The sequence below is a fragment of the Parasteatoda tepidariorum genome, chromosome 10 (genome assembly GCF_982258835.1).
Source record: "Parasteatoda tepidariorum strain Cologne lab strain chromosome 10, Ptep-v5.0, whole genome shotgun sequence".
In the NCBI taxonomy this organism is placed as follows: Eukaryota; Metazoa; Arthropoda; class Arachnida; order Araneae; family Theridiidae; genus Parasteatoda; species Parasteatoda tepidariorum.
Genome location: NC_141764.1, coordinates 75760308 through 75787880, shown reverse-complemented (window position 1 = coordinate 75787880; position 27573 = coordinate 75760308). Strand labels below are relative to the sequence as shown.

The following is a 27573-nucleotide window of genomic DNA, read 5'->3' as shown; positions in this document are numbered from 1 at the left end:
AAATTATAAAGGTAAAAAACAGTAATTTGGTAATTTCTTCTATGGAATTTTTTATTTTATTTTACTATATTTTATTAGATGTAGTAAAGTAAAACAACTGTAGTAAATTAAAACAATTTCAATGCAAAATCTTTTAAAGAGAATTTCATCCGTCTATGGGAAAAAAATGTTTTATTTTGCTGTTACAAATAAAATCACAGTCATGAATAGAACTTTCACTGAAAATGAAATGAAATGTACAAATAAATACATTTGATTCTGACATTCTATATTTTAACAAAAACTCATTAACAAAATGGTATAAAGAATAACCAAGAAGCATTTTTAATTCTGAGTGGCAAAATGTTTATAATACAAAATAACGATTTAAGTATAGCATTAAAAAATATTAGACAAACCCATAATTAAACAAAAGATATCACATTCAATGTTTACAACAAATAAACTCTTATTTTACAAATGAATGAGGTTACTTTAACAAAAATTATTAATAGTTTGTGTAATTATCTTGTAAGCCTATCAAATTTTCTATCACTTCACGATAACTATCTCTATCGAATGATGATTCAGAACACTTTATGTATTCTTTAAAACTGTTCTTATTGGCTTGGGATAATACATCTTCCAGAAACTGAGATGCACTATCAGAACTGCTAAAAGAAGCTGCTACTGGTATTTTATCTGCACCTACAACATAGAATAATGATTATCAAGTCATGCCAAAAGATATAATACAGTAGAAGATCTTTATAACGCAAATTGGCGATATTAATTTGGAGCAAATCAATCTTAAAATGCTTTAAACTTATTTTTTAATACAGATACCTAAGAATTCAAGTAGTACTTATTATTTACAGAAAAAAATTGAAGTTTTCCAGAACATTAGAATTAATAAAAATTAATTATTAATTTTGGTTTGCTTAGCTTTTAAACCTCTTTGTAACCTCTCAGTAAATCATTTAACAAACAATGTAAAACGTCAATAGTTCTTGCTTAGTAACAGAAGTTTCTTAACTGTAACTTTCATTGTTTACACCAAAAAGTTAATGTGGTTTATAGAGAGTTGTGGTTTATAGAATTGCATCATACAAATCTTTTAAGTTATCACTAATAATTGACATTTAGTTCTTCATTTAAAACTTTTTTAAAAAATAAATTTAGCACAATATAGTAACATATTAAAAAATTAAAAATTCGACATAGTTTCAAAAATGTACAATTTGTACAGTTCACATAAGGAGCACCCAAGCTTTATCATAAAAAGACCACATAAAATATCTAGCTTTGGAAAGTCACAATGAATTCAGTTTTTATGACAAATGATAATGATTGTGGTAAGATTAAGAATAAAATTGATTTGTTTAAAGAATTAAATCATTAAATACAAGAAAACAAAAATAATATTTATAAAATACATGACTAATAGTTAGGAATTACAAAACATCGAAGTTTTACACTTTGTCATAATTAAAAAAAATATTTATTAAATTATATGAGTTTTCCATCTTTTTTAAATTGAATTAACTTCATAATTTTTTGACTGTACATAAATTACTTTATCTTTAATATTTAAATGAACCTTTAAATTAAACTGCACAAAAACATTGTTTGGTTAAAAAGAATTTTTATTTAAAAAAAAAAAAAAAACAAGATTTCATCAACTACACAGTTTTTTTTATAAGTTAATTTAAGTTAGTTTGAGAAACTGTTTTAAAATCCTTTAACTATGTATTATGTTTTTCCTTAATAATTTTTGGCAGAAATTGCACATTGACCATTCCATACATTTGACCCTCTGGCAGCAAGTTGTTCATCTCTATTTTACATTTTCACAAATATCATATGAAATTTTTAAACAATGTTTTAAAATTTTTTTAATGGCCTGCTTTTTTATTAGATTGTTAGTTCCACAATTAAAAATCAAAAATTTCATCTGTTTAACTTTAATATTTCCTTCACTATAATATTGTTCTATTGTTTCTCTTTGAATAGCACATACTAATAAAGAGTTGACAATGCTATTCATTCTACATTTAAAGACTCTTCCCTTTTTTAGAATGTTGAAGCTCAATTTTATTTTAACTCTGATAAGGGGATGATCAATGATCATTCATAGAGCCACATTTATTTCTTGAGCAGATTGGATTTGGCCCAATCAGCAAGTAATTCATATCTAGTTCATATTTAGACTAGTTTTTTTTTTTTTTTTTTGACGGCCCAGCGGTCGAGAGGTCAGCGTGTCTGACTGTAAGGTCTAAGGCTGCGACTTTGAATTCCACTCAGGACAAGGATGTTTCTCTCTGTGTGTTGTCCTTTATTGTGTGTGATGTGTGAATGTGGCCCACCCTATGAACGGGTATCTGTGGAGGTGTGGCGTGGGTAATGTTGCTCACCCCTGTGACTTTGGTCACAAGGTGCTCACCAGGCAACAAAACATGAGCAACACCTCCGGCATCTACCATGACAAAGAACAAGAAGTTCAGAGCCTGCCATTAAAAAAATAATTAAAAAATATAATTTAAAATTTTAAAAGATTATAAAAATTTTAAAGAATCATGTCTTTTCAGTTGTGATTTTTACAATTAAAAACTATAAATTTGCTCTAACAAGAATTTATGGTTTTTTCAGAGAATATTATACACTTATAAAGAGTTGACATCGGCTTCTGAAATTTAAAATGAAAAATATTTAATGTACATTCAAAGTCATTTTAAAGAAAATATTTGAAGGGATGGAGTGATAATTACAGTCAATGGTCAATTGTTGCACTCAATGGTCAATGATTGGAAAGAAAAAGATGCAGCAATTTGAAATTTCAGAAATAAATGTGTATTCTACCTTCAAAGATTTTTTTTAAACCAAAGTACTGAAACTCTTTGAGTGTTATTTATAGTTTGTACTGAGTGATTTATTTTTGAGAAGGTAATTGAAATTTCTGCCATAAGAATGCAAATTTCTCTTTCAAATGGTCCTGATGGTGTAATAGTTTTTTACATAAAAGATAGTTGTTGACGACATAATTTTTTTTTTCAAAATTCATTGAATGCAAAAATATATATTTAAATGTGGTTTAAAGTTTTATGTCCTTGAGGTTCTACTTTCCACATATTTTAATAACAGTTGCATATATATATACACAGAGAAACCGAACAGAAACCAAATAAGATACAAACTTTAATGGCAATTTAGTTTTGTAATAGAAATATATCATTTTATTCAAGAGTCTGCATTTTTCTGACAAATTAAATCCTTCAGTTTTGATAAAGATTACTTTAAATATCAAAAAACAAGATAAAAAAATAAATTTAAAAAAATTACATTTTTTTAAAATAGTTAAATCTTAAGAGAATTGTTGAAATAGATGAAATAAATAACTCACCTTTACTGCAATCACTAACAGCTGAATTTAGAAAACCAGAGTCACTAACAATGTTTTTAAAGATTTTAGGAAATGGGAAAGCAACACTGCATTTTTCCTCTAAAATGGTGGCAGTCCTATAAGATGGGAAAACAAATTTTTTTTATTACGTATTTTGACATAATAGAAATACATAATAAAATGCATGTATTTGATCATAAGAAAAAAATAATAAATATTTAGCCAATAAACAAAAGTTTTCAAAACAAACATTAATATGTTTCAATTCCAATTTATTTGAAACTTCAATGGTTTCCCTTTTTTATTGTAAATTAACAATTAACAGGCCTGCAATTACTTGCTACCATAAACGATAATACTGAAGACAATCCATTTCAGCATCTTGACACTTTTTTCAAAGTTTCTTTCCACTTTAGGACAACAACAATAAAAGGAACTGGTCAGTCAGTACAGAATTGAATAGTATCACAATGAATCTCTATCACATTTAATTTACTTCAGTAAAATTATATTGATAGCATGATGCAATATAAAGTCCTAAGCATTTTAGCATTTATAATCCTGAGTTGCTTTTGAGTTGTTGTATTTCCTTTTTTATCGGTTTCCTTTTAATAAAAATTATTGACTTAAGATTGGATAGTATGAATTTACACTAGTATTTTGAAATTTTTCTTTACACATCGTCGATTTGTGTAAAAATTTGTGTCTATTGTTTGTAAATACTGGTTCGATAATATTTTTACTTACTCCTGTTAATTCCGCTATATTATAAATTCTACTATAAACAGGGAAAATAATAAATCTACACTGATAATTTATTGAAAGTCCTTTATTTAATAATTATAAGCAATAACGCTTAGAATAAAGCAAAAGAATGCGAATAAAGCATAAATATAGTTTCGATTTTAAAAACACGAACCTTCCTCAGTGTCTCAACACAAAATGCCAAAAGAAAAATAATATAGAAACGTGTTGCAAAATTCATAAAGATTTCTCCTAATCATCGGCCACTTACAATGAAGAATTACACTTTTAAAAGAATTTTATATTTCAAATATCTTGGAACCATCGTCAGTACTAACAAAGATTTGATCGTTGAGATAAACAACAGGCTTGCTATGACAAATAAATGCTATCCCGATCTCAAAAACCAACTAAAATTTCGCCTTAAAATTACATAGATAAAACACTAATTCAACATTATTCTGCTTTATGGGAGTGAATGCAGGTCAATAGCCAAATTACATGAAAATAAATTAACCTTGGTACGCAAAAATATTTGGTGTAGTCTTTGCAAATGAGAGCTGGAGATCCTTGTTTAACTTTGAAATTTACAAAAAGTACAAGCAGTCTGATATTTTTCAAGACCTAAAAAATTCAACAGACTACAATGGACTGGACATCTATTCTGATCTGATGATAAAAATCTGGCAAAAAAGCTCACATTTACTAATCTCACGCGAAACAGAAAATGAGAAAGACTACTAATTAGGCATTTGAGTCGGTGGAGAATAGAATCAGATGAATAAACTAATTGGGATGGCTTTGGCCAGCGACAGGCTGTAGTGCCTTGAAATAAGAAGAAGAAACACATTGCAATAAGGAATAGAGTGATTTATTTAATAAAAAAAGAGATACAAACCTAAACAAGATAATTAAAGAAGGAAGATAAAAACAGAAAAAAGTGCTACCTACAAACGTTGGGTTCCCCAGAAAAGATCATTCAAAAGAAAAGAAAGATCGTTAAAAAAATTTTTTGAATTTTTCAAATTAACTAAATTATTACAATTTAATATTTAAAAAAATTATACATAGGAAAATAGCAGAATTTGTCCATTACATTTGAAATTTTTAGACAATTGTAGAACTATGCATTATATTTCACCTCTATTATCTACTTTCTATATATTTACCTTATCTACAGTATATAGATACAAAATATGAACTGGAAACTGTAAATATATACTGTTCAAAATATAAACTGTTCATTATAGTAAAAAAAAATGTGTGAGAGTAGGCAGTATCTTTTTCCAGTATGATACAATCAAAAAAATTCTCAGAATCTCATTGAGCCATACTAAATAAGTGTTCATTTCGATAATTATGCTCATTAAACAAGTATTCTTAAAAAATAATAAAATTTGAGAAACACTGATTCCTTTAAAAAAATAATAAAACTTAAAAAAGAATTAAGAGTAAAACTTACGTCACAGAGCTAGGAGAATATTTGTTCAAGTATTCACCAAAAATTTCTTTATTATCTGGAGAATGATAATATTTACCAGGTCTAAATAAAAATAAAAAAACTCAATAAGAATATTCATTACACAATGAAGATTTACAATTAGAATATTTTTTCAAGAACATCAAACATAAAAACCAAATGCCAAACTACAAAATTAGAGTTTAAACTTAGAATGTGAGGTATACTTAATTTGCAATATTATTTGAACATACTTTAAGCATATATTCTAGAAAATACTCTGATTTTCTTCCCTTACTAATAGAAAAAACTCAATTCCTTCAGCTAGATAGATACAAATAACTTTAGCAGACTCTAATTTATTTTAACAATTTTTGCTGGTACAATAACAATATTAAGCTGTGTGGAGTCATATTTTAGAAACATGTCCAGAACATAAAAGTGTTATGAGTAATTTTTTTAAAAGCTTAGAACAATATGAGACCGTTTATCATTTACACTTCTAGATATTATAACCCTTCTTTTGTCAACTCAAGAAAATATTTTCCATGATTTTGAATATTCTTAAATTTATAATATAGGTGTTACCTATACAAGTGAATACACATACAGTAGAACCTCAATTATCGGAACATCAATTCACCAGATAGTACAATTAAACAAATTATTGAAGGACAATGTTTTTTCCCACCTTCAAAAAAAAAATTTTCTTTATTTTTAGAATAACTCAAAGGGGTTCAAAAGTGGCTTTTGTCTTCCAGTTACCCAGTTTGAAAAGTACTTTACATTTTAACCACTCATTTTCAATGTTCTTGGCAATTAGTTTCTAATAAAGGATCCATTTCATTTCTGAAAAAACACCATAATTTTTAAAGAACATGATAAAAACTTTTTATATTTTAATAAAATATGACTCTGAGTGGGGATTTTATTACAAATTCAGATTTTTGGAACACCATGAAATTGGGGGAGCGGAATTCCATTTTAAATATTAAATTTTTTGGCGACCCAAATCCATGACTTTCCATGATTTTTTTTTTAAAAAAATAGTTAAAATCATGACATTTCATGACAAATTTTGTTCAATACCGAAATTCATGACTTTCAATGATTTTTTATGACTTTCCAGGTGCGCGGATACCCTGAATATGTTATCTTCACATGTGAACGCACATATTATGAATACACAAATGCACTTATCAACACATACAAGTATAAAATATGAAACATAGTATTCCAGTAACACGTGTCACACAAGAGAGCTAAATAATGAATGCCAAAATGGAAATTTCTGCAAAATAAAGGAATCCTGGGGTTCTATGCAATTTTAGAACTAAAATAAACTGGCTCCTTTGAGAAAATGTTAATTAGATTCCAATCCCACCTTTTTGCCATATACAACAAGGCCATATATATAATAAGATTGTTTTTTACTGCTCATTCTTCCTCATAAAACAGCAAACAAACAAAAAAAAGTAAAAGTTAAACATGCCAGCTTTAGAATTTTCCTAGCTCTCTCCGTTAGTCTCCGATTTACTTTGGTTTTTAGCACGTTAACCTGCTGAGGATGGCAATCTTGACTGATAAGTTAAAAAAGTTTTAGAAGAAAAGATTGAGAAAACATAAAAAGGAGGAAATAATTTGTGAACCCTTCAGTGGGTTTTTATGTCTGAACAAAGGTAAATAAATAAACTAGAATGGCTGGGCAGAACAAAGAAATTGAAAGTTACCCAGAGAGATTGTAGGTCTTATTTTTGTATGTCAGCTTATATAGTGATTTTGTAAATCTTGGAAAATTTTCAAGAAAAAAAAGCAACCAGTCAGCTCATACATGAATAGGCTTACATTCCGAAATGTGTAGTATGTTTGTTGAAAATTTTGAAAATAGAAATTAACATATTTTGTACAAATTTATATTATCTTGTATAATAAATGTCAGATCATTTTAGTTGAATTGCTGTGGAATTTTCACAAGAAATAAATTTCATAAATGCTTGATTTCACAAGAATATAAATACTCATTATTTGCTACTTATATTTATACTCATTATTTGTTATTTATTTTAACTGGGAATTTTAAAATGGATTCATTTCTAGGTTTATTGCTGGATTTTTCCAGATTCAACTTATTTATTTGCATTAAAACCAAAATTTCAGACAATTTTAAGTTTCCCGGAATTTCTAAACCCTGAAAAAACCTTGGAACAAAATCCTTTAAAAAATCGAATACAAACTTTAGAAAAGAACAACTGCTTGGAATTTTATAAAAATTAAATTATGAAATGAATAGTTATATTATGAATCATAGCAAAATGTAGTTTAGACCTGTCTTTACTTGTGTATGTCTAGGATAAAATCAGCCTTTTGAGAATATTATGCCAGCATTTACCTTCACAATAAATATTTTATGAAGCTCATACAGCTATGAGAAAAATTCTCCCTCCAAGAATATTGAGCATAGCCAACTGGCAACACACTCTGCAAATGAGCATGTTATATATTTGTATATACTTTTTTTCACGAACCTTTTTGCTGAATGATCCATTTCCCATAACCTTTCAGTTTAACAAGGTTGTTTTTAGAAATCATTCTAAAAAGAGAAAAGCTTAAAGAAAAGAAAGGCTAGACTCGCCAGACGTGAATACAGCGTCTAGCAAGTCTTGAGAATCGGCATATATTTTTTAGCACCTTAAACATGTGGACTTCTATTTCCATCTGCATATTTTTGAAGCTAATGAAGTATTTTAATCAAGAAAATTTTTATTATCTCTTTTTAAGACACCATTTACATAAACATTTCAAGTAAAAATGCGTCTTCCTTCATCCGATAGTTAAATATTTATAAAGGGGACAGTATAAAAATATGTGGTTGGAAAACAACAGAACAAAACAAAAATATAGATTTTGAAAAACTGTGTAAAACAAAAACACAACCATGCAAATTGTGCGTTTAGAAGGGTTAATAAATATTCAAATTCTTATTTTTCTTCGCCAATTTAAAAGATTTAAATAAAGTTAAATACTTCTGGAATTTATCAGCTGGTACTCCTCTTAAAACTGCAGACTGGATTATTGTTCTTTCACATTCTGTCTTATAGTATGGTGAAAGTGATGTCATATAGTATTCAGGTACATCTGTTTCAACCATGGAACTCAAATATGCATCGTGACCAAGAGGAAATGGCAAAGAAACACTAGAAGAAACTAACTGTAAAACAAGAAAAATATAAAACATTAAACATTCAAATAATAACTCACACCTTGAAATTCCAGTCGAAATGAAGGCATTTTTAGAGTGATTAGAAGTATTACTTTTCTTTCATATGTTGTCATGGAATTGGCTGCATTGTAGTAAAAAGAACATTAAAAGTAGCAAGTTACACATATCATTTTTTTTCCTTAAAAAAATATGCATACTGAAACAATTAAAAAGATATACATATTGAAGTGATTAAAAAGCAATAACTTCCTCATGCTGCAATGGAGTTGGTTGTAATATACACATTATGCTTGTAAAAAAATTTGCAAATTAATGTAATTAAAATATTGTAACTTTTCTTATAAGTTACCATGGAATTGGTTACATTATACATATGTTCATACATTTTAAATATGTATATATAGTTTGGATTGATTAAAAAATGTAGTACCTTTCTTCCATATGTTGCCATGGAATTTGTTGCATCATACATATTATGTTTCTCAGACCTGAGGCGAAAAGGAGAAGACAGAGTTTCAATAGCAGCAGCAAATATCGCACTTGTGTGATACAACAGTTTTTCCTTCAATAAATAAAGTTTTTTTTTGCATATAATATAACTTTGTATTTTAAGTTCTGTAAAAATGAAGCTGTGAAAAAAGCAAGAAAAAAAATTAAAAAATGACGCTTTACATTCGCATTTATCAAAAATTCTCATTCTCATAAAAAACAAAAAACTTTAAAATAAAAATTGTTAGAAAAATATTGAATCACACTTTATTAATCTGAAACATGTGTAGCTGAAAGAAACTTTTAGACTAATACACATTTTTTTAATATTATTGATTAGAATTCGTGTTAGAATTTATGAATTCTAATGCAAAATAAACAATACTATTGAAAAAATGTGTAGTGATTACTTGTAACAATTTTTAAAAAAAAATCATTAAATGGTTTTACAGAGATCACTTACATGAAGCAATTTTTAAACAATCATGAATCAATTTTGTTCAATTATTAAATCATCGAAATTTTTCAATTAATGAAAAAAAGGATTTTCGGATTTAAAGAAAAGAAACGAAATTGAAGTTTTGGAAAACTATTAGAAGAGGTACTTGTCTAAATCGGTTATACGCATGACTGATCAAAAGTTAAATAATCCTAAATGAGCTTGAAATAGGTTGTTAATTAACAATAAGCTAGTTTAATAATTAATTATTATCAAATTAGGTTTAAACTATAATAAATGCCAAATACGAGTTGGCATATAAATAGTCTTTTTAAAACAAATCTTTTAAAACCCTTCTATTTGCAAAAAATAAATTTTTTTTTAGTGCAAGTCTAAATTATTTGGCAAATTTTTGCTCACGCCTAGCCAACAAAAATGAATCTAAGTAAGACAATAAGTGCAAATTTTGCAACTGATTTTCACATAAAATATCTTTTATATCATTTTTCTAAAAAGAATAAATGCATTCTACTATATTTTTCAATAAGAACTTCATACAAAATAAAATGATGGCATATCAATTTCCTGCTCGAAATTTTTCAGTTTCAGAACAATCAGGGCTCAGCACAGTTCATTTTCGAAGAAACAGTAAAGAAAGAGACTAAAATTTTTTTAATTAGTGTTAAATAATGACTTAATGATTAGAAAATACTGTAGATTTAGAGCACTACTTGTATTTGACATGGCATCTAAATTAAAAATTAAGGTTTATAAATTTAATAAAAAAATTCTATGAGTGATAGAAATTTAACTAGGTTTATACATTTCCCACAAATGATACAAAATTCAACACATCACGAGCATTTTGGCAAAAAAGTAACAAAAGCGAGGCTAATTTTTACTATATGAATAATTTTTACTATATGAACATTAAATTTTAAATACATTTTTTAACACAGACATGGATACATAGTAAAAAAATAGGGTAAAAATTTAGAAAGTAATAATTAAAATAGAGAAACAGTAAAAATTAGAAAAATAAAAATTTAGCGACAAAATAAAACAATTACATTATATTGAACACATGGCAACTGTCTATATGGATATGATAAATTCACAACATCATCAGTCAAGGATAACGGAGAAAAGAAAGTACAATAGCTATTCATGTTACTCATAGACAGCAATATAGCGTAGAGACGATGCTTTTGTTTCTTGACATCCTGCAAAAAAATACATTTAGTATAATTTTCTAACAAAGTATATTATACTTTGATACCTAAAAATGTGATTTATCATTTATACTATAAATAATAAATCACATTTAAAGCAAAGATAAATCTGCCTACAAGTTAGAGCTTTGTTTAATGATGTAAAGTACAATTCAATGATAAAAGTATTTTTTCTAGCAAAATATAACATAAGAAAAATTATTTGCACAGTCAGAAAAAAAATAATAATAAAAGTTGAAAAGCTAAAATTTAAGGAGGATGTACACAGTTTTGAGTTTCGTTAAGAAATAAAACATTTCAAATATCAATTTCACGAATAATTCACAGTTTGTATTGGAGTAAAATAATTTTCATCTAAAAAATACAGCACATTTAAAAGGAAAATAATTAAAAAACATACAACAATAAGAGTTGCACAGTTAGTTTTTAGACTCGTTTTGGGGATACAATTTTTGGAGACTGAAACATTCAAATTATAATTCTCACATAAAAAATGATAATTTAAACATAAAACGTGAAAATTTAAAGCCATAAAAATTGAAACAATTATTAAATTTAACCCTTTATATCACCTTGTTGCTTATCTGCAACATACACAAAAAGCCTATGTCTTTGCCCCCAACAAATTTTGAAGGACGATTTCGGCGATTGTCGGCCAAAACCAGTGCGCCAAGATGAAATTGAGCACTGGCTTAATTGGGCTAACAAAATCATCAGATGCAAATACCCAAAATGCAAAGAATTTACACAAACTATTTGTGAGAAAAGTGGTGTAGGACTTTGTTACAACAAAAGTAACAACTGTTTTAAAAAATTTCATATGAATTAAAATTTTTGAATCTTTCAATCTTAGTGCCATTTTTCACAATGTTGCAGGAATGCAACAAGCACTTTTTTATCATTTTGCATAAGGTTGCAAAAATGCAACAATAAATTTTTTTCCAATAATTTTTTTTATTTTATGTTGTAAATTTTTTTATTATTTTTTACATGCTTAGAATGATGTATTCTAATGTATGAGTAATTTTTATTAAAATCAGAGATGTTGAGATATAAAGGGTCAAATTCTAAAAGCAATTCTTAAAAATTTTATTTATAAAATTAAAAATAAATAGAAAACTAAAAACCCATATTTAAACTTTATACCTACATCTTGTAAAAAATCTTGCTTTGAGGATTCAAAATTATCATTAAAAATTTAAATAAACACTACATTTTAAGACACTGCTATTTTTCTTTTCAGTTTGTGCATAATTCAATATGCTTTAAATTTTTTAAAATAGCAAAATAGAAACTTTGTTAAACTTAAAAATTTAACACAAGATATAATAACACCTAATGTATAAACAACATACATTCTACATGTGAGACATAACACATAAGGATAAACTATACGAGAAAAATTTTATAACATATGAACTAGATAAATTATGCAACACACAAGGGTAAGTTAAATGAGTGAAATTTCAAAATGATTTCCTGATACATAAAAAAAGATTTGAATTACATACATCAATAGGAATGTCAAGGTCATCCTGATACACAGGAAAACATAAAGATGGCCGTCTTTTGTATTCATCATCTAAATGTTGAAGAAATTGTCCAGTTATTCCAGAAAATCCATTGTATGCATCATATATCAGCTGGAATCCCTAAAAATTATGCATACAATAACTGGTCTGAATCAATAAACAACATTCTTTGGTTCAAATATTTGTGCATATTGTCTACTATATATAGATTAGACATTAAATGTCAGCTTAACGTGTAGAAAGACTCTTCATTCTTAATATCCCTGGAAAAAAATCTAATCAGTTGAAATTGATATTCAAGTTTTGCACATTTTATAATTTATTAAAGGCATGACCACATTCATGTCGTTGGTCACAAAATTGTGGTGGCTTAACTCCTTGATTCATAATGGGCTGTTGTGTGAATGCTTTACTTTTACCATGATCACGCCTTCGGTCACAAAATTGTGGTGGCTTAACTCCCTGATTCATAATGGGTTGTTGTGTGAATGCTTTACTTATACCACAATCACGTCTTTGCTTAAAAATTGTGGTGCCTTAACTCCCTGACTCATAAGGGCTGTTGTGTAAATGCATTTTATAATTAATACTCTACACTCTACATTTTATAATTAATCGAAAAACAACAATCTGTTGCCCAAAGAGTATTTTAGTATAATTGTAATGGTTAAAGTAAAAGTAAACTACAAAGTTTTGCTCAAAGTACAAACAAATAAAGAAAACAATTTGCCGCTTTAAAAAAGAGTTTTATAGTAGCTTAATATAAATATAATGAAACATAACAGTTGAAATTAAGAATGAGGCTTTGCACAACAAATTATTTCAGAACAATAATTCACAGCACAACATACAACTAACAGTTGCTTTCATAAATTGATTGATCTTTATCTCATTCTGGAACAAAGTTTAAAAATGACCATAAAGCACCCCTCCAATTATCACATTCTTTTTATCATGAAAAAACTATGAAATGAGTTTTTTCTTTCCTTATTAAAGTATATTGCTGTTTGTTTAATGTGATCACATCTGTACCTAAAGATTGTGATTCCAATAAACAGCTAATTACACTAATCAAATTGAAATTCTCATTAGAAATGGGATATTATTTTTTAACTGCATTGAGAACATAAATATATTGTAGGATTTATTGAAGTAAATTTACCTAAATTTATAAAATTGTATCGTTAATCAGGAATCATAGTTAAAGTTAGTATAACTATTCTCATTTAAATTCAATATCAATAATTGACCCTTTGATGCAGATGGGACACTTGCGTCCCTTCTTTATATTTTCTGACTCTCTAATTACAAGTAAAAAGATATTTGGTATTTTTTTAATTATTAAAAAAAAAAGCTTAATAGTTACTAAAAAAATCTGTTAGATTATCAGAATAACATTCATACTAAAATATAAAAAAAGGAGTCTGATTTATTTTTTTCATTCATATTCAAAAATTTATCAACAATTTTGTAAGTAACAGAAATTTCAATGACCAATTAATGCCTCTATTAGATCTAAATAAATGCAAAATAAAGCAAATTTTAAAAATTATTGTTTGAAAGTGAGGTTGGTCCATATTTGACAAGGGACACACGCATCCCTGACTTCGTCAAATTTCATAACCATAAATTATTAAAAATCGAATTATAATATTTTGGCCTAAATCAATACGAAATAATGAAAAATATTCATAAAAATTATGCATCTAAGGTTAGAGATATACAAATTAAAGTTGACTTTCTTCATCAATTCTTTAATGCTAATAAAAATGAAAGAAAATCTTTACTGTTTACCAGAAAACTAAACAAATGACGTGATTCTTATTACCGCTGGGAAAAAATGCCTTTCCCTCTCTCACACACCTGACCTTTAAACAGAACAAATTAAGTATTTTTTTACCCCCAACCTGTACCTGATTTAACAAATGCTAAAATCTCCATCTCCTTATACGGGTGATGCAGGTGGGTGGATCAAGAGTTCTCCTTTGAATTCTTGAAAGAAGTTCCATTATTGTTTTGATTTGTGGGGTCTAGCTTTGTTGTGCAACCGCAGGGAGCCTGAGCCACAGCCCAGAGCAAAGTGTTCTGGAGTTGAGTTTTTCTTGGAGCAGAAGCTCCAACAATTTTATTATTTCTTTCAGGCATTCAAGTGGCCTGCTGCACTGTAACTTATTGCCTGTTAGCCAAATTGCTGTAGGATGACTATTCTCAGCATTAAAATACATTTATAATGATTTAAGATCAATTATGAAGGATAATTTATTAGATTCAATTCTTTTCTTAAGAATAAACAACTCAATTAGATTTGTATTTTATGTTAGCGCTAAAGATTATGTAATTATTATTGCGTTAATTCAATCCTTCTGAGCTTTGTTAACCTCTCCGTTCTCATTGGCTTCAGGAGGTCGGCAAAAAACAACTCTTTGCGATGGGTTCCTTCATAACGCATTGTCTTGAGAAGTAAAATAAATGAACTCACAGCTTCTGATTCATTATCATTGCCTGCATGATAAGTACTGCAACCTAGTGAGTGAAAAACTCTTGAATCCTTTTCCTTACAACATTTCAGACGAGAATTAATTTTTTTTACTAACACAGTTTTAGTTTAATTATTATTTATTGACAATTCCTAATATAACAATTGAGATTTTAATTTTTAACTGTTTATCGTCTTCATCAGCCTATACCTAAACGAATTGACTAACCCCACACCCTATTTGAATGGTTACATCTAAGTAACCATTCAAGTCTGGTGTTCAGAGGAATTTTCATAGCTGCAAGACAGTATTCACATTTAAAAAACACCAAATATTAATGCTCAGAAAGCAAGCCAGATTCATGATTAAGAACATACCTGCAAACAATCGCAGTCTTCACCCATTTTTCTAAGAGATTCTTCAAATTGCTCTCCGTTTTTACTATAAATTGCTTCTCCATTACTATATAATTCATAAGGGCTTAAATCACTGTAGAAAAAAGAAACTGTATTACCAAAAATAAAAAACATCCCTATGAACATTTCAAAGTGTTTAAAATATTAAAAGAAATAATAAAGATATAATTGTAAACTGAACTCGTATTAGTTTTAACTGATCATAACAAATTACAATAAAACCTCAATTATTTAAGGAAATTAGGCCAATTTAATTCAGATAATAAAAATATTTTGATTATAAAGATAATTGTTTTTAATTTATTTTCTTCAATAAACTTGAAAATCAAAAGTGTTTTATAAAAAAATGCCATGATTTAAACAATTTAATAGTTAATTTTTAATCAAAATTTAAAAAGATATTGTTAGAAATTTGTTTATATGTGTATAATTTTGCAAATATTATTTTGTTATAAGACTAAATATCTTAGATGGACCCTAAATAAACAATTCAATTGGAAAATTTACAAGAAAGTAGGGTAATTCTAATGTAATTTAGAGAGAAAATAACACCTAATGCATTTCTTTTGGAAGAAATGTGATAATACAAAAAGTGATAATCTTAATGTATGAATCAAATTTTACGTGTAAATTTCTGTAGAAAAGAAAACTTTCTACAAGAATTCTGCAACATTCTGCGACAATGTTGTCGTGTCACTGCGATTCTGACACGGGAATTCTTTAGTTCTACTATACTTATACAGAAGATCTTTCTGATGCAGATTTTGAAATACGAGACTTAGCGCTTCATATTGAGCATTAGCTATTCGTGCTTCATTATAATTTTCTGTCATATTGATCATTAACTAAACATGGCAGCAATACATTAGATCTTTATAATGCAAACCTTGAAACACAAGGCTTTACATTTTAGAGAATTTTGCATTACATAGATCATTTCATATATCTTATAACTTACCTTTCAAACATGACAATATTAATCTGAAACAGATCAATCTTAAATGCTTTAAAATAATTAGGTATTAGATTCAAATAATGAAAAATGCAAAAATATGTTTATTTAGTATTTACTGAAAATAATTTATTTTTTCTTGGGAATGAGCAAATTTATCAATTTTGATTTCTTTAACTTTTAAAATTGTAACATGCTTAAAAATAATATAAAAACTTAATAGATCTTGCTTAGTTATAGATATTTTTTAATTACACTTCTTATTGTTTACACTAGCAAAGCTAATGTGATTTAAGGAGAAAGAATTGTGTTTTATAGATCTTCTACTGCATTTGTCTGGAACAAATCAATTATTAAATAGTCTCTATTAATTTTAGATATAAATACTTAAAAACCGAAACATGCACTTTTGAATTTTTGAGTTTTTAAGTGTTTTTATTTTATTGTAGCTAAGCATGGCCGCAATATTAGTCTGGAACAAATAAATCATAAAATACTTCAAGATAATTTTTGGATATAAACATCTTTAAAAAAAATATTTACACATTAAGTCTTTGAAATTGTAATCTCATAACAAATAATATGAAAAGTTAATAATTCTTGCTTAGTAACAGAAAATTCCTAATAGCGATAATCATTGTTTGCACTCACAAAGTCAATATAGTTTATGGAGATCTGATAATAGAGTAGCTAGATCTTCTGCTATACAGAATTAAGCACTATTTTCACAAAAATAATTTTACAATATAATTGGATAAATAAAATGAGACATCATACTCAACACATAATTCATTCACAAGACATAGACTGCTAGGATGTAAATTAGTTCTCAAGAAATATGACCAAGAGGTAGAAGGATGTTCAAATGAAGCAATGTTACCAGAATCCACTGAAAATAATCAAACAATTTTAATTTAATTTTGAAGAAATCTAAGAATTTCACTCATTAAAATTTGAGATAATGTGGGGACGGAGTTAACGACTACGAGGCCTGTCTAAAAAGTATCCGACCTTAATTTTTCCTGCGCAAAGTAGTGACTTTAAGGCGGCGCCTTATTGCACAGTGGAAGGTGGAACCTTAATGCACAATACTGAATTGTTTCACCGTGGTCGCTTGTGCAACTCGCTGGCTGTTGGTCGCCAAGTAAGGTGCTGTTCGTAGTGTTCGTCGGATTTAGTTATCTCGCAAGATGACTGAACGAATTGAGCAAAGATACTGCATGAAATTCTGTCAAAAGCTTGGTGATTCTCAAAGCCAAACAATTTGTAAGATTCAGCAGGTGTTTGGAGAAGAAGCGATGGGTGTAACACAAATTAAGGAGTAGTTCAACCGATTCAAAGATGGCCGCACATCAGCAGAGAGTGAGCAACGTTGTGGCAGGCCTCAAACTGCTCAGAGTGCAGTTAATGCTGAGAGGTTGTGAAATTTGGGGATGGCAGATCGTCGTTTGGCAGTGCGGGAGATTGCAGAAGAGGTTGGAGTGAGTAAAGATTCTGCACATGCAATTTTGCGTGAAGATTTGAACGTGAACCGAGGGGCTGCAAAATTCGTACCCAAGTTGTTGTCGCCGGAACAAAAAGCACGCCTCTGCACATTCATCCCAATTGATCCACACTTTCTTAGCCAAACATGGAATTACAACCATTCGCCAACCTCTCTACTCTCTAGACCTGTCTCCTTGCGACTTCTGGTTGTATCCAAAATTGAAGACGCCACTGAAAAGATCCAGTTTTAAAAGTAGAGAAGAGATAATGCTGAACGCGACGACAGAGCTGAACACCATTCCAAAAGAAGACTTCCAGAGGTGTTTCCAGCAGTGGAAGGATCGGTGGGCTAAGTGTGTGCAAGCACAAGGGGCCTACTTTGAAAGGGATTAGGGTCCCAACTCCGTCAGGTATTCGAAATATTTTTTCCGGCCAAAGGTCGGATACTTTTTAGACAGGCCTCGTATGTCAACCTTCATCTATCAAAAGGCAACTCGTGATTGAATTAAGTTAGCATGTCTTATATACCAGTGAATTGATGATTAATTTCCGTAGTGGTAGTTACGCCACAATAATAAATAATATACAATACTTAATGACAACCTCAAAACAATAGCAATCTCCGACAAACAGCCATATGTTTATGACACCACAATGTTCTCCATAGTACTTACATTGTGAGGTAACTGTAAACAGCAATTTCTAAACAACAGTCACTTGTTGCTAGCATGAATTTTGCATTAAGGTGTATCTTAGTCAACTTTTTCAAATTTTTGTCACTTATTTGTTATATATTTAACTGATCATTATTAAACCTACTTGTTATCACATTCAAGTCATTGTTAATAGTATTTAAGCATTTATACAATGAAAATGTTGCAGTTACCAAAATAAAAGAACCTTTTATCTTAACTACTAAATAAATAACAAAAATGTAGCATAGAAAAAATATTGCAAAACAAAAAACAAATAAAATTTTATTGCTTAATTTAAGGAAAAAATCTCACATTGTGGTAAAAAACACAAGAAAGAACTTCAACCAAAAGGAAGAAAAAAACGTTCCACTAATTCTTTCAAAAAAAAAAAAAAAAAGGGAGAGAGAGAGACAGAGAAAACGTGAACCACCAATACAATGTACTTTTTCAATTTTGTGCTTTTTCCAACCTGGTTAAATATGACTCATCAATCTTCAACAGCAATTTAAATTATATTCTTCTTTGAGAATAATCATCTGCTACTTTGTCAATCTTCAACAGCAATTTAAATTATATTCTTTGTTGAGAATAATCGTCTGCTACTTTGTCAACCTTCAACATTAATAGTCAATCAGAGATTTGACATTTCAATTGCGATCAGCAATCTTTCAAAGGTGGTCAGCAGGAATCTTGTTTAAATGAAATTTTGAAGCATTCATCCAGAAGTCAACCATAGTTTTGACAGTTCAATTCAGCCTACTACAGATAAGCTGCATCTTCCACGGATGCTCTGCAGGAATCTTGTTTTAACATACACTATGAGTGAAAACTCTGGATGTTTGATCTGTCAGCTTATCAATTTAAGCAGCTCATAAAAATTACCAACATTTGAGCGAAAGAAACAATGCGTGCATACACTTGACCAATAATCTTTTTAGCTCTTTCATTTTTTCATTCTTAACATTCTAGATACTGGAAAAGTGAATGTATGAATAAGAAATTAAGTAAATGAATAATGGAAATATGAGTGATAAACGAAAATGAAAATACCTCACACTTAAAGTCAAAATCTAATTTATTGCGGATAGTTAACATAGTGCATAGTCAAATTATTCAACAAAAAATAAGCACCTTATCAGCACTTTTCAAGTACTCAAAAAATATTTAAGCACTTTAAAAAAATATCAAATTAGGCAGGGTTGGAAAGTTTTTGACAATTGACGGTTTTACCTTGTCTTAACAGTCAAGTCAACAAAACAAAACAAAAAAAACTTTTGGCATTGTTTTTGACGATTGTCAAAAACCATTAAATTTTGAATCATGTAAAACGAATGTTGTTTTCATACGCTACGGATTGACAATACGCCTAAAGAGATTGAAGTTGACTTAATTGTAAAAACGTTGAATAGAACAATGTGAACTATGTCTTGTCTTTGTGCATAATTCGAAGTGAGAATCAACATAGTGAAGGAAAAACTTCATTTTGAAAAAGGTAAAATTAAGCACTTTTTAAAAATATCCAATGAAAAAAGCACCTTTAAGGGCTTTAAAAAATGAAAATCAAAAATAAGCACCTTTGAGCACATTTTAAAAATGCTATGCACCCTGGTTAAAAATAAATAAGTGCATAAAAATTAATTGCACTATATGACCATGCAGAAAATAAAATATAGTAGGGTCTTCTGTTGCTTGACACTGTTGGCGATTTTTCATATATTTTTGAACAACCATTTCATTTATAATTCCACATAGTGGTTACCTGTTAACACCAATCACATAGGCACAGTCCCAAAAGGAACCACTGTTCAGAGGTTTTAATGAATTAATAAAAAGGAAATAGAAAATGCATAAATTTAAAATAAATCAACAAAAATAAATAATAATTTCAATGCAAAACATTCAAGCTCAAAGTGGATCAGTTAAGATCTAATCCATTTCTGATACCAAACAAATCAAACTTTAATATTTTTAAGAAAGCAAAAAATCTTTCAAATGTAAAACTTTTTAACGTAAAAAAAATGCAATTTTTTTCGTTTTAAACTATGATCAAATATAACTTTTTTGATTTTTACCTGGAGTCATAGTAACGTTAGTTCCTTCTAAAAAAGGGTTCATCTCCACCGGTTGTTTTTTTATTACATCGATGAAACCATCCCTTAATAGAAAAAGAGATTAAAAAAAGTGAATCATCGAATAAAACATAGAAAAGCTAAAACAAAAATTTTTTTATTTGAACTACCATTGAGTTTTGGAATCTTCATTATCACTCCTATATAATGAACTTTCTTTAGGAAGATTTCTAAAGTTATCTTGTGCCTCAATTAGAACTAATCTAGGTGTATAAGTCACGTCACCCTGAAAATTAATAATACTGCATTAGATGTTGTAATTCTTTATTTGCGTTCATACATGGAAATAATTTTACTTTCGTTACTTGCAAGCAAAAAGTACATATTTTTGTTTGCACTTAGTTACTTTTCAAATTTAGTACTTTTATTTTATTTATTTGAAGTATTTGCAAAGAGAATGCTAAAAAAATCAGTTCCAAATTTTTAAAAAATTCTCGAAAAAATTTTTTTTATTGCTGCCAGTGATGCTTGACTTCAATTCTCAACTGAGAAAATAATAATTTTACTTTCGTTACTTGCAACTAAAGTAAAAAGTACGTATTTTTGTTTGCACTTTGTTACTTTTCAAATTTAGTACTTTTATTTGATTTATTTGAAGTATTTGTAAAGAGAATACTAAAAAAAATTATTACCAAATTTTTAAAAAATTCTCCAAAAAAAATTTGACAAAAAAAGTTCCTTGATTTTGATTAAAATTTATTTTTTTACCTTTTCAAATCATTTAGTTCATGTTATGAATAAATTTGAAAATGAAATTGTAAAAAATTAACAAATTAAATAACTTTGATTAGCAAAAAATTAACAAACTAAAAAATTTTCATTATTTAAAATTCAAGCATCATTTAAAATCATCATTATTCAAAATACTTAATTTAAAATTCTGCAGAGGGGATTTCTCTCCTGCTTTGGCAGCCAGATGAAAAGAATATAAAGTTGAGCACTTTATGATAGAACAGTTTAATGAGGGCCGATATCGTACACCCTTGGTCCCTTCACATGCTGATCAAAGTTGCCGCTCATCCATTCACTGACAGCTGCCAGTGATGCTAGACATCAATGTTCAACTGAGAAAATAATTATTTATACCAATACTTTTTTAAAGTTTTGTTTTATCTACGGTTAAAAAGGTCAAAAACTGACACACGCCAAAAATTAACCAACAATACAGTTTGAAGCAATTACTTATTCACAATTTTAGTCAGGACAGAACAGGAATAAATGAAATATTTTAGGTGATTTAAAACTTTAAAAGCAATTTAAACATAATTAACTGGAAAAATAAAATACAAGATAATAATACTAAGCTTTTGAAGAAAAAAATCTCCACAAGTCAAAAACTTTGAGAACAATTAATCTTAAAGTTTAACTTGTCTATTACAACAACAATATTCAGGGTGCATAGCCAAATCTTTAAACAAAAAATAAGCACCCTTTAAGTACTTTTTAAGCACTTAAAAATATTTTTAAGCACTATATACATTAATAAAATGCAAAATAATTTTCAAAGACTTTACATGATCATGATAAAATAACCAGTTTCTGACTAAGAACTCTTTTCTTGATTATATTAGTCATTATAAAAAGATGAAGAGGTTTTTTGGTTTGATATCGGACTGTGGAAAATTAAGCCTGGAATTGATAATATCTTACAAAATGCAGCAGAGTTGCACATGAGAGTGCAAGAATCTCACCAAACCCCCCAGCTCAGTAGACGCACATGTGGACTTTCAAGGATTTCATCAAACATGTAAAATGATTGGCGCTTTCATGTGCCATGGACCGACGGGACGCCTAAATAGATTGTGATTGAATTAATTGTGAAAACATTGAATTGAACAATCAAGGGTGCCACTATAAAAAAATTTCAAGACTGAACTTATTTTTTGACCAAATAATACTATCTAGCGTTGTTTACCAAACTTTTATAAATTTATAGCTCACTGACACCAAAATTTACCTTTCCTTGATAATAGCCTACATATTAAATCAATCATTTGATTACTTTTTCTAAAAAAAATTTTCATTATTTTAGGTTTCTTTACCAAACAAAACAAAAATAACAGCTAACCTTGTATATTTTTTTGAACTATTACTGAACAACCTGAAACCATTCATATCTCTATTTTTCACTTTACCGTTACTTACTTTTTGTTTTAGCACTATAATTTCTTTCCTTTTTAAAAAAATAATCTGGATTTAACTTTGGCCAGCGTGACAACAGCTTAGGGTGGGGGAAGCAAACTCGAGCAAATTTAGATTCAGCAATAGTACAAATTTAATTACACAAATAGATGAAGTTCAGCCAATCCAATTTGTCAAGACTTTAAGAAATAAGCACCTTTAAGCACTTTTTAAAAAAGCTATGCACGATGATATTATAAATCAAACAATATTACTTTAAGAGATATAAAAAAAATTACCCTTAAATTAGAACCTTCACTGAACATCACATCATGATCAATATCTACAGGCGTAGAACCAGCAGCAGAGTAAACAAATGAAGATTCCTGAGGTGAAAAAAAAATACACAATTTATAAAATTTTTACAGGTCTAAAAATAAAAATCTTTGATGAAAAAAAAAACAAAAAAAAAAAACAGCATTATATATATCTTTCTCAAAGTGACAAAGAAAGTGGTTATTTCTTTTTAGTGTTGGCAACAAAGAATCGAAATATCAAGTGTGTAAGCTGTTATAAGCATGAAAGTGTAAACTTACATGCTTGCAATTTTCTAAATGATAATTCTCCTTTGTGCGGACAAACAACGAAAAGCTGAAACAGACTGAGCTGTAAGTTGGGAAGAATTGAAAGGTGAAAAGCGAATAGTTCATAACAACAAAGTGTCCTATACTATGTTTTAATTACTCTTATGCAGGTTCAATAACAATAATTTGATTCATTGAAAAATGAGTATTAGTCGTACTGTTACGCTTTTTTAAGTATAATAAAAAAGCGCTCAAATAGCAGAAAAAAATTTTGATGACAGTTATGAAAGATGTAAGAAACCCTTTTGTATCCACTTGGTTTGGGCGAAATCCGTTTGAAAATCAAGGATTCTTTTAAAAATGTTTAATTTTTATCGAACTCCATATTGATTCATACTACAGAGATGAGCTTAATAAAAATTTAAAAAATGAAAATAGAAATCCAAAAATGGTATGCACAAAACACTTTTCAAATAATTAAAAAAATACCTAGGCACAATTTGAACAAGAAAAAAGTGTATACAGGAAGCATTTATCCACAGACTGTTATCAATATTTTAAATAAAAATATTGATGCGAAATATCACTTACTTGTTTAAATTGTAACTCAGAGTATGCTTTTTAAATCATGTGAATAAGAATTGCGACAAGCGCAAAGTCGCGTACCTGAACATATTTCCCGCATTACCTTCAAAGAATGGAATGCCAAGATAAGACTGAAAAGATCTTCACCCATGCAATACGATAGAGATATCAGGGCAAGCGTAGGCATTGAGCAGAACAAATATGTCATTCTACAAGAGCCAATCTTCCACAAAAGGCTTCCACTGAACACAAATATCCACACTGACCTCTTGGAGTCATGCAATAAAAATGAAAACAATGATATCATTAAAGAAAAAGGACTCAAGACAATTGAACAGTTTCCAAAAGAGAACTTTGTACATGCATATACAGATGGTTCCTCTCATAAAACTATCACAAATGGAGGCTCCGGAGCGTTTTTAACTACTTTAAGTAATTCCCCCCAACAAGGTAAATTTGGAGCAGGCGCTATATAGCCTCTAACTTCACCTGCGAGCTACGGGCAATTTTTGAGGCCCTTAATATGTATAAAGCCCTTCCCACCTCTCAACAAGCAAAGGGCCTTGTTATCTTCTGTGACTCGAAGGCTGCCCTCCAAGCAATTTTAAAAGGGGACTCTTCTATCACCCAAGAAATCATTTCAAATCTTCATGATTTTCAGGACTCAAACAGAGCCTTTACTCTTCAGTGGATACCAGCACACGCTGACATTGCAGACAATGAAAATGATGATAAATTAGCCAAGGAAGCCAGAAATCTCAACATTAATGACTAAATCTAAACTAAGAGAAAAACCAATTCCAACGAAATGCATGATTTGTAAATGAAGATAGATCCACAACTATAGCCAGGCTGAGAACCAATCACCACAGAAGCATGAAGATCGACAGAGAGGACAGGAAAGTATATAGGAATTGTGAAAACTGCCCAGATACGCAGCTGACATCATGCCACATCTTTGAGTGTCCAGCAATGAGTGCTAATCTAAGAGAAATAGGAGTCTTGCCATCATTGATAGATCTTTATGGCGATAATATCAAGAAAATTTCAAACGCAGTAATCAAGACGCATGAAAACATTTGATTCAAGACATTTGACAGACATAACAAAAAAACAAAAAAAAGAATTGCGACATTTAATTTTAAAATCATGTGAATATGAATCCTGATGTTTTATTTTAAAATTGTGTTAATACGAATCTCCATATTTGACTTCAAAATAGCATGAATACAAATCTTGATAGTTGATTTCAAAATCGTGTGATATTGAATCTCGATGATTCATTTCAAAATCGTGATCATTAATCTTGATATTCATTTCAAAATCAGGTGAATGCGAATTCCAATGTATAATTTTTAAGCCACTTGAACATGAATCATAACAGTGGCGTTTAAATTGTGTGAATACGAAACACGATGCATGGTCTTAAAATAAGTAAATATGAATTGTGTATGATTTTGAACCATGTTTGCATTCATAGGAAAAAGCATAAAAATTAATCTTCTTGTTTCACAGGTTCGGAAAAAAAACTATCTTTGAAGAGGCAGAATTTTTTTTCATTTTTAATAACAGTAAAAAAAAAATTTACGAGCATTATTCTTGTACATTATATAGATCTATGTTGACCTCTCAATAGCTGAGTCATTTGACTTGATTCTTAATTTTTTGTTGAAACACATTCAAAATTAATTTAAATTAAAATCCTATAGGATATTCTGGGATTAAGGACCATCATAGAACAGAAAGAGGAGCCCACAAGTATTATTAAATAATCAAGACAGCTACAATAATTTTCTTTTTAGAGTTTCAACATAAAGTTAAATCTTAATGTTAGGAGATTCTTATGTTCTTAATGTTCCTTTATGTCTTTAACTCAATCTTCTGAATAACTCAAAGTTTTTAGATTTAAAATCATAGTTCAGAGTATTTGTTTCAGTATAGAATAATTTTTCCATTATTACCTAAAATTATGAAATTAGTTTTGTTATGGTTATGCTTTTGGAAAAAAAAATTTTTAAAAAACATGTAATGAAAAATCAACAGCAACTAATGTCAAAATAAGAAAGTTCTTTTTTAAAGTGGATATTCATGGGGAAAACTATTTGATATTTATAAATCCAAACTATAGTTCAGAGTCAATAATTAATTCCCTCATATTTGATGCCAAATAATACTGAGTAAAGTAAATTGTTATTTTGATGGGATGAACTTCTAAAAACGTGTTTTGCTTAATCATCTGATAACATAACAATACCAGACATTTCAACAAATGAAATAGATAAGAGAATAAAAAAAGAAGATAACAAAAAGAAATTGGAATTATTTTAAATAATGGCAAGACTTCCAGTTTTATGAATGATTGAGCAGTTTTGATTAATACTGATTTATCATTACTTGAATTCTTTGTACGTCATATCAAGATATGGCATTCAGCTAGTTGATACTAAAGTTTGTATGCAACAAGATATTTTGAAAACAATATTTCAATGAAGAAAAATGCCTCATATTTTCTCGATACTTCCCTTGTTCTTGTATAAAAAACTAATAGTTTGTCAATAAAAAAAAATTTCTACCGCCAAATTATCTAAAATATATACTGTTATATCCTTAAATACTGTACTGAGTTACAGAAAAGTATCGCGTCAATGCATAAGAGCCTTACCACCACTTAGGTGTTTGATCTTTAACTGCCTTTCAAACATAACTTAAATTTTTTTGGAAGTCATAAATTATGAAATTCTTAAAAGTCTTACCCACTTCCGGATAGTGGCCTAAAAGAAACTTAAAAAAGAAGGGGGGGGGGATAAAAAAAACCTCACAAACTAACTTGAAGGTAACTCGTAGCCACCTCCGAGAAAACCTCTAGGTACATGTTTTCTGTTTCTTAATTACAAGTTTAAAATCTATTTGGCGCCTTGACAATAATAATAGCCACGAATATCAACCACTTCAAATAAAGTTTCGATAACAAAAAATTTCCATCTCTCAAAATGCCGGAAAGCAAAAATCTTAATAACAGATTGAATAATTAATTCTCGTGACATATCTCAATTCATCTGAAATTAGAAATTTATTTCTATACGGCTAAAAATCAACCTAGAATCTTATATATTATTTTTAAGAAATGTGTTTTAAATGCAATGCTTAAGAACGAAAAAGTTTATAATTAAAAAGGAAGTTCTAATATTTTACTTGAATATTCCACCAATGAGTGCCAACAAAGTTTGCATAATTTCCCGCTTGAATAGTGATAATTTCATTAGTTGGCATTTTTAACTTCAAATTCTTTAAAAATAGGTAAAACTATAATTAAAAATTATTATTAAACTTTACTTAATTACAAGTTAAACACACAAGCAACTGCGATTCAAAAGATTTGTTTATTTACAAACAATCAATTTATGTTGCCATCGATAAGAAAACTTTTAGCTAAATGGTTTTCACAAGTTGCCATCTTGCATTTAGGACATATTGCTCACGTTTGTGACTTCAATGCCATTCGCGATCGCAGCGCTAGATACGCCATCAGGGGAAAAGATCGTTTCCATGTCTTGACCCTTTCTCCTTCCCTTTCCTACTCTTCTTAGTTGTATGGAAATGCACTTATGGTTTCCCCTTTCTTAATATTTTGCGTA

At 28.7% G+C, this 27573-nt stretch overlaps 1 protein-coding gene across 3 annotated transcripts; it reads right to left on the bottom strand.

The window, feature by feature from the left end:
* Nucleotides 1-154: 154 nt before the first annotated feature.
* On the bottom strand, nt 155-27401 carry mst (misato mitochondrial distribution and morphology regulator). Of its 3 annotated transcripts, none has more exons than XM_016050299.5 (13): nt 27131-27401; nt 23069-23155; nt 20759-20874; nt 20592-20674; nt 17117-17228; nt 15349-15460; nt 12474-12614; nt 10801-10953; nt 9233-9364; nt 8606-8790; nt 5586-5666; nt 3380-3495; nt 155-687 (listed from the first exon to the last, which is right to left on the bottom strand). In XM_016050299.5, the coding sequence occupies exons 1-13, from the start codon at nt 27206-27208 to the stop codon at nt 488-490; spliced, it is 1596 nt and encodes a 531-aa protein (XP_015905785.2). In that variant the 5' UTR covers nt 27209-27401; the 3' UTR covers nt 155-487. The 3 variants fall into 3 exon arrangements, with proteins under 3 accessions (XP_015905785.2, XP_087009171.1, XP_087009170.1); XM_087153045.1 differs by lacking the exon at nt 27131-27401 and adding an exon at nt 26692-27128; XM_087153044.1 differs by lacking the exon at nt 27131-27401 and adding an exon at nt 26766-26825.
* Between the last annotated feature and the right edge of the window lie 172 nt (nt 27402-27573).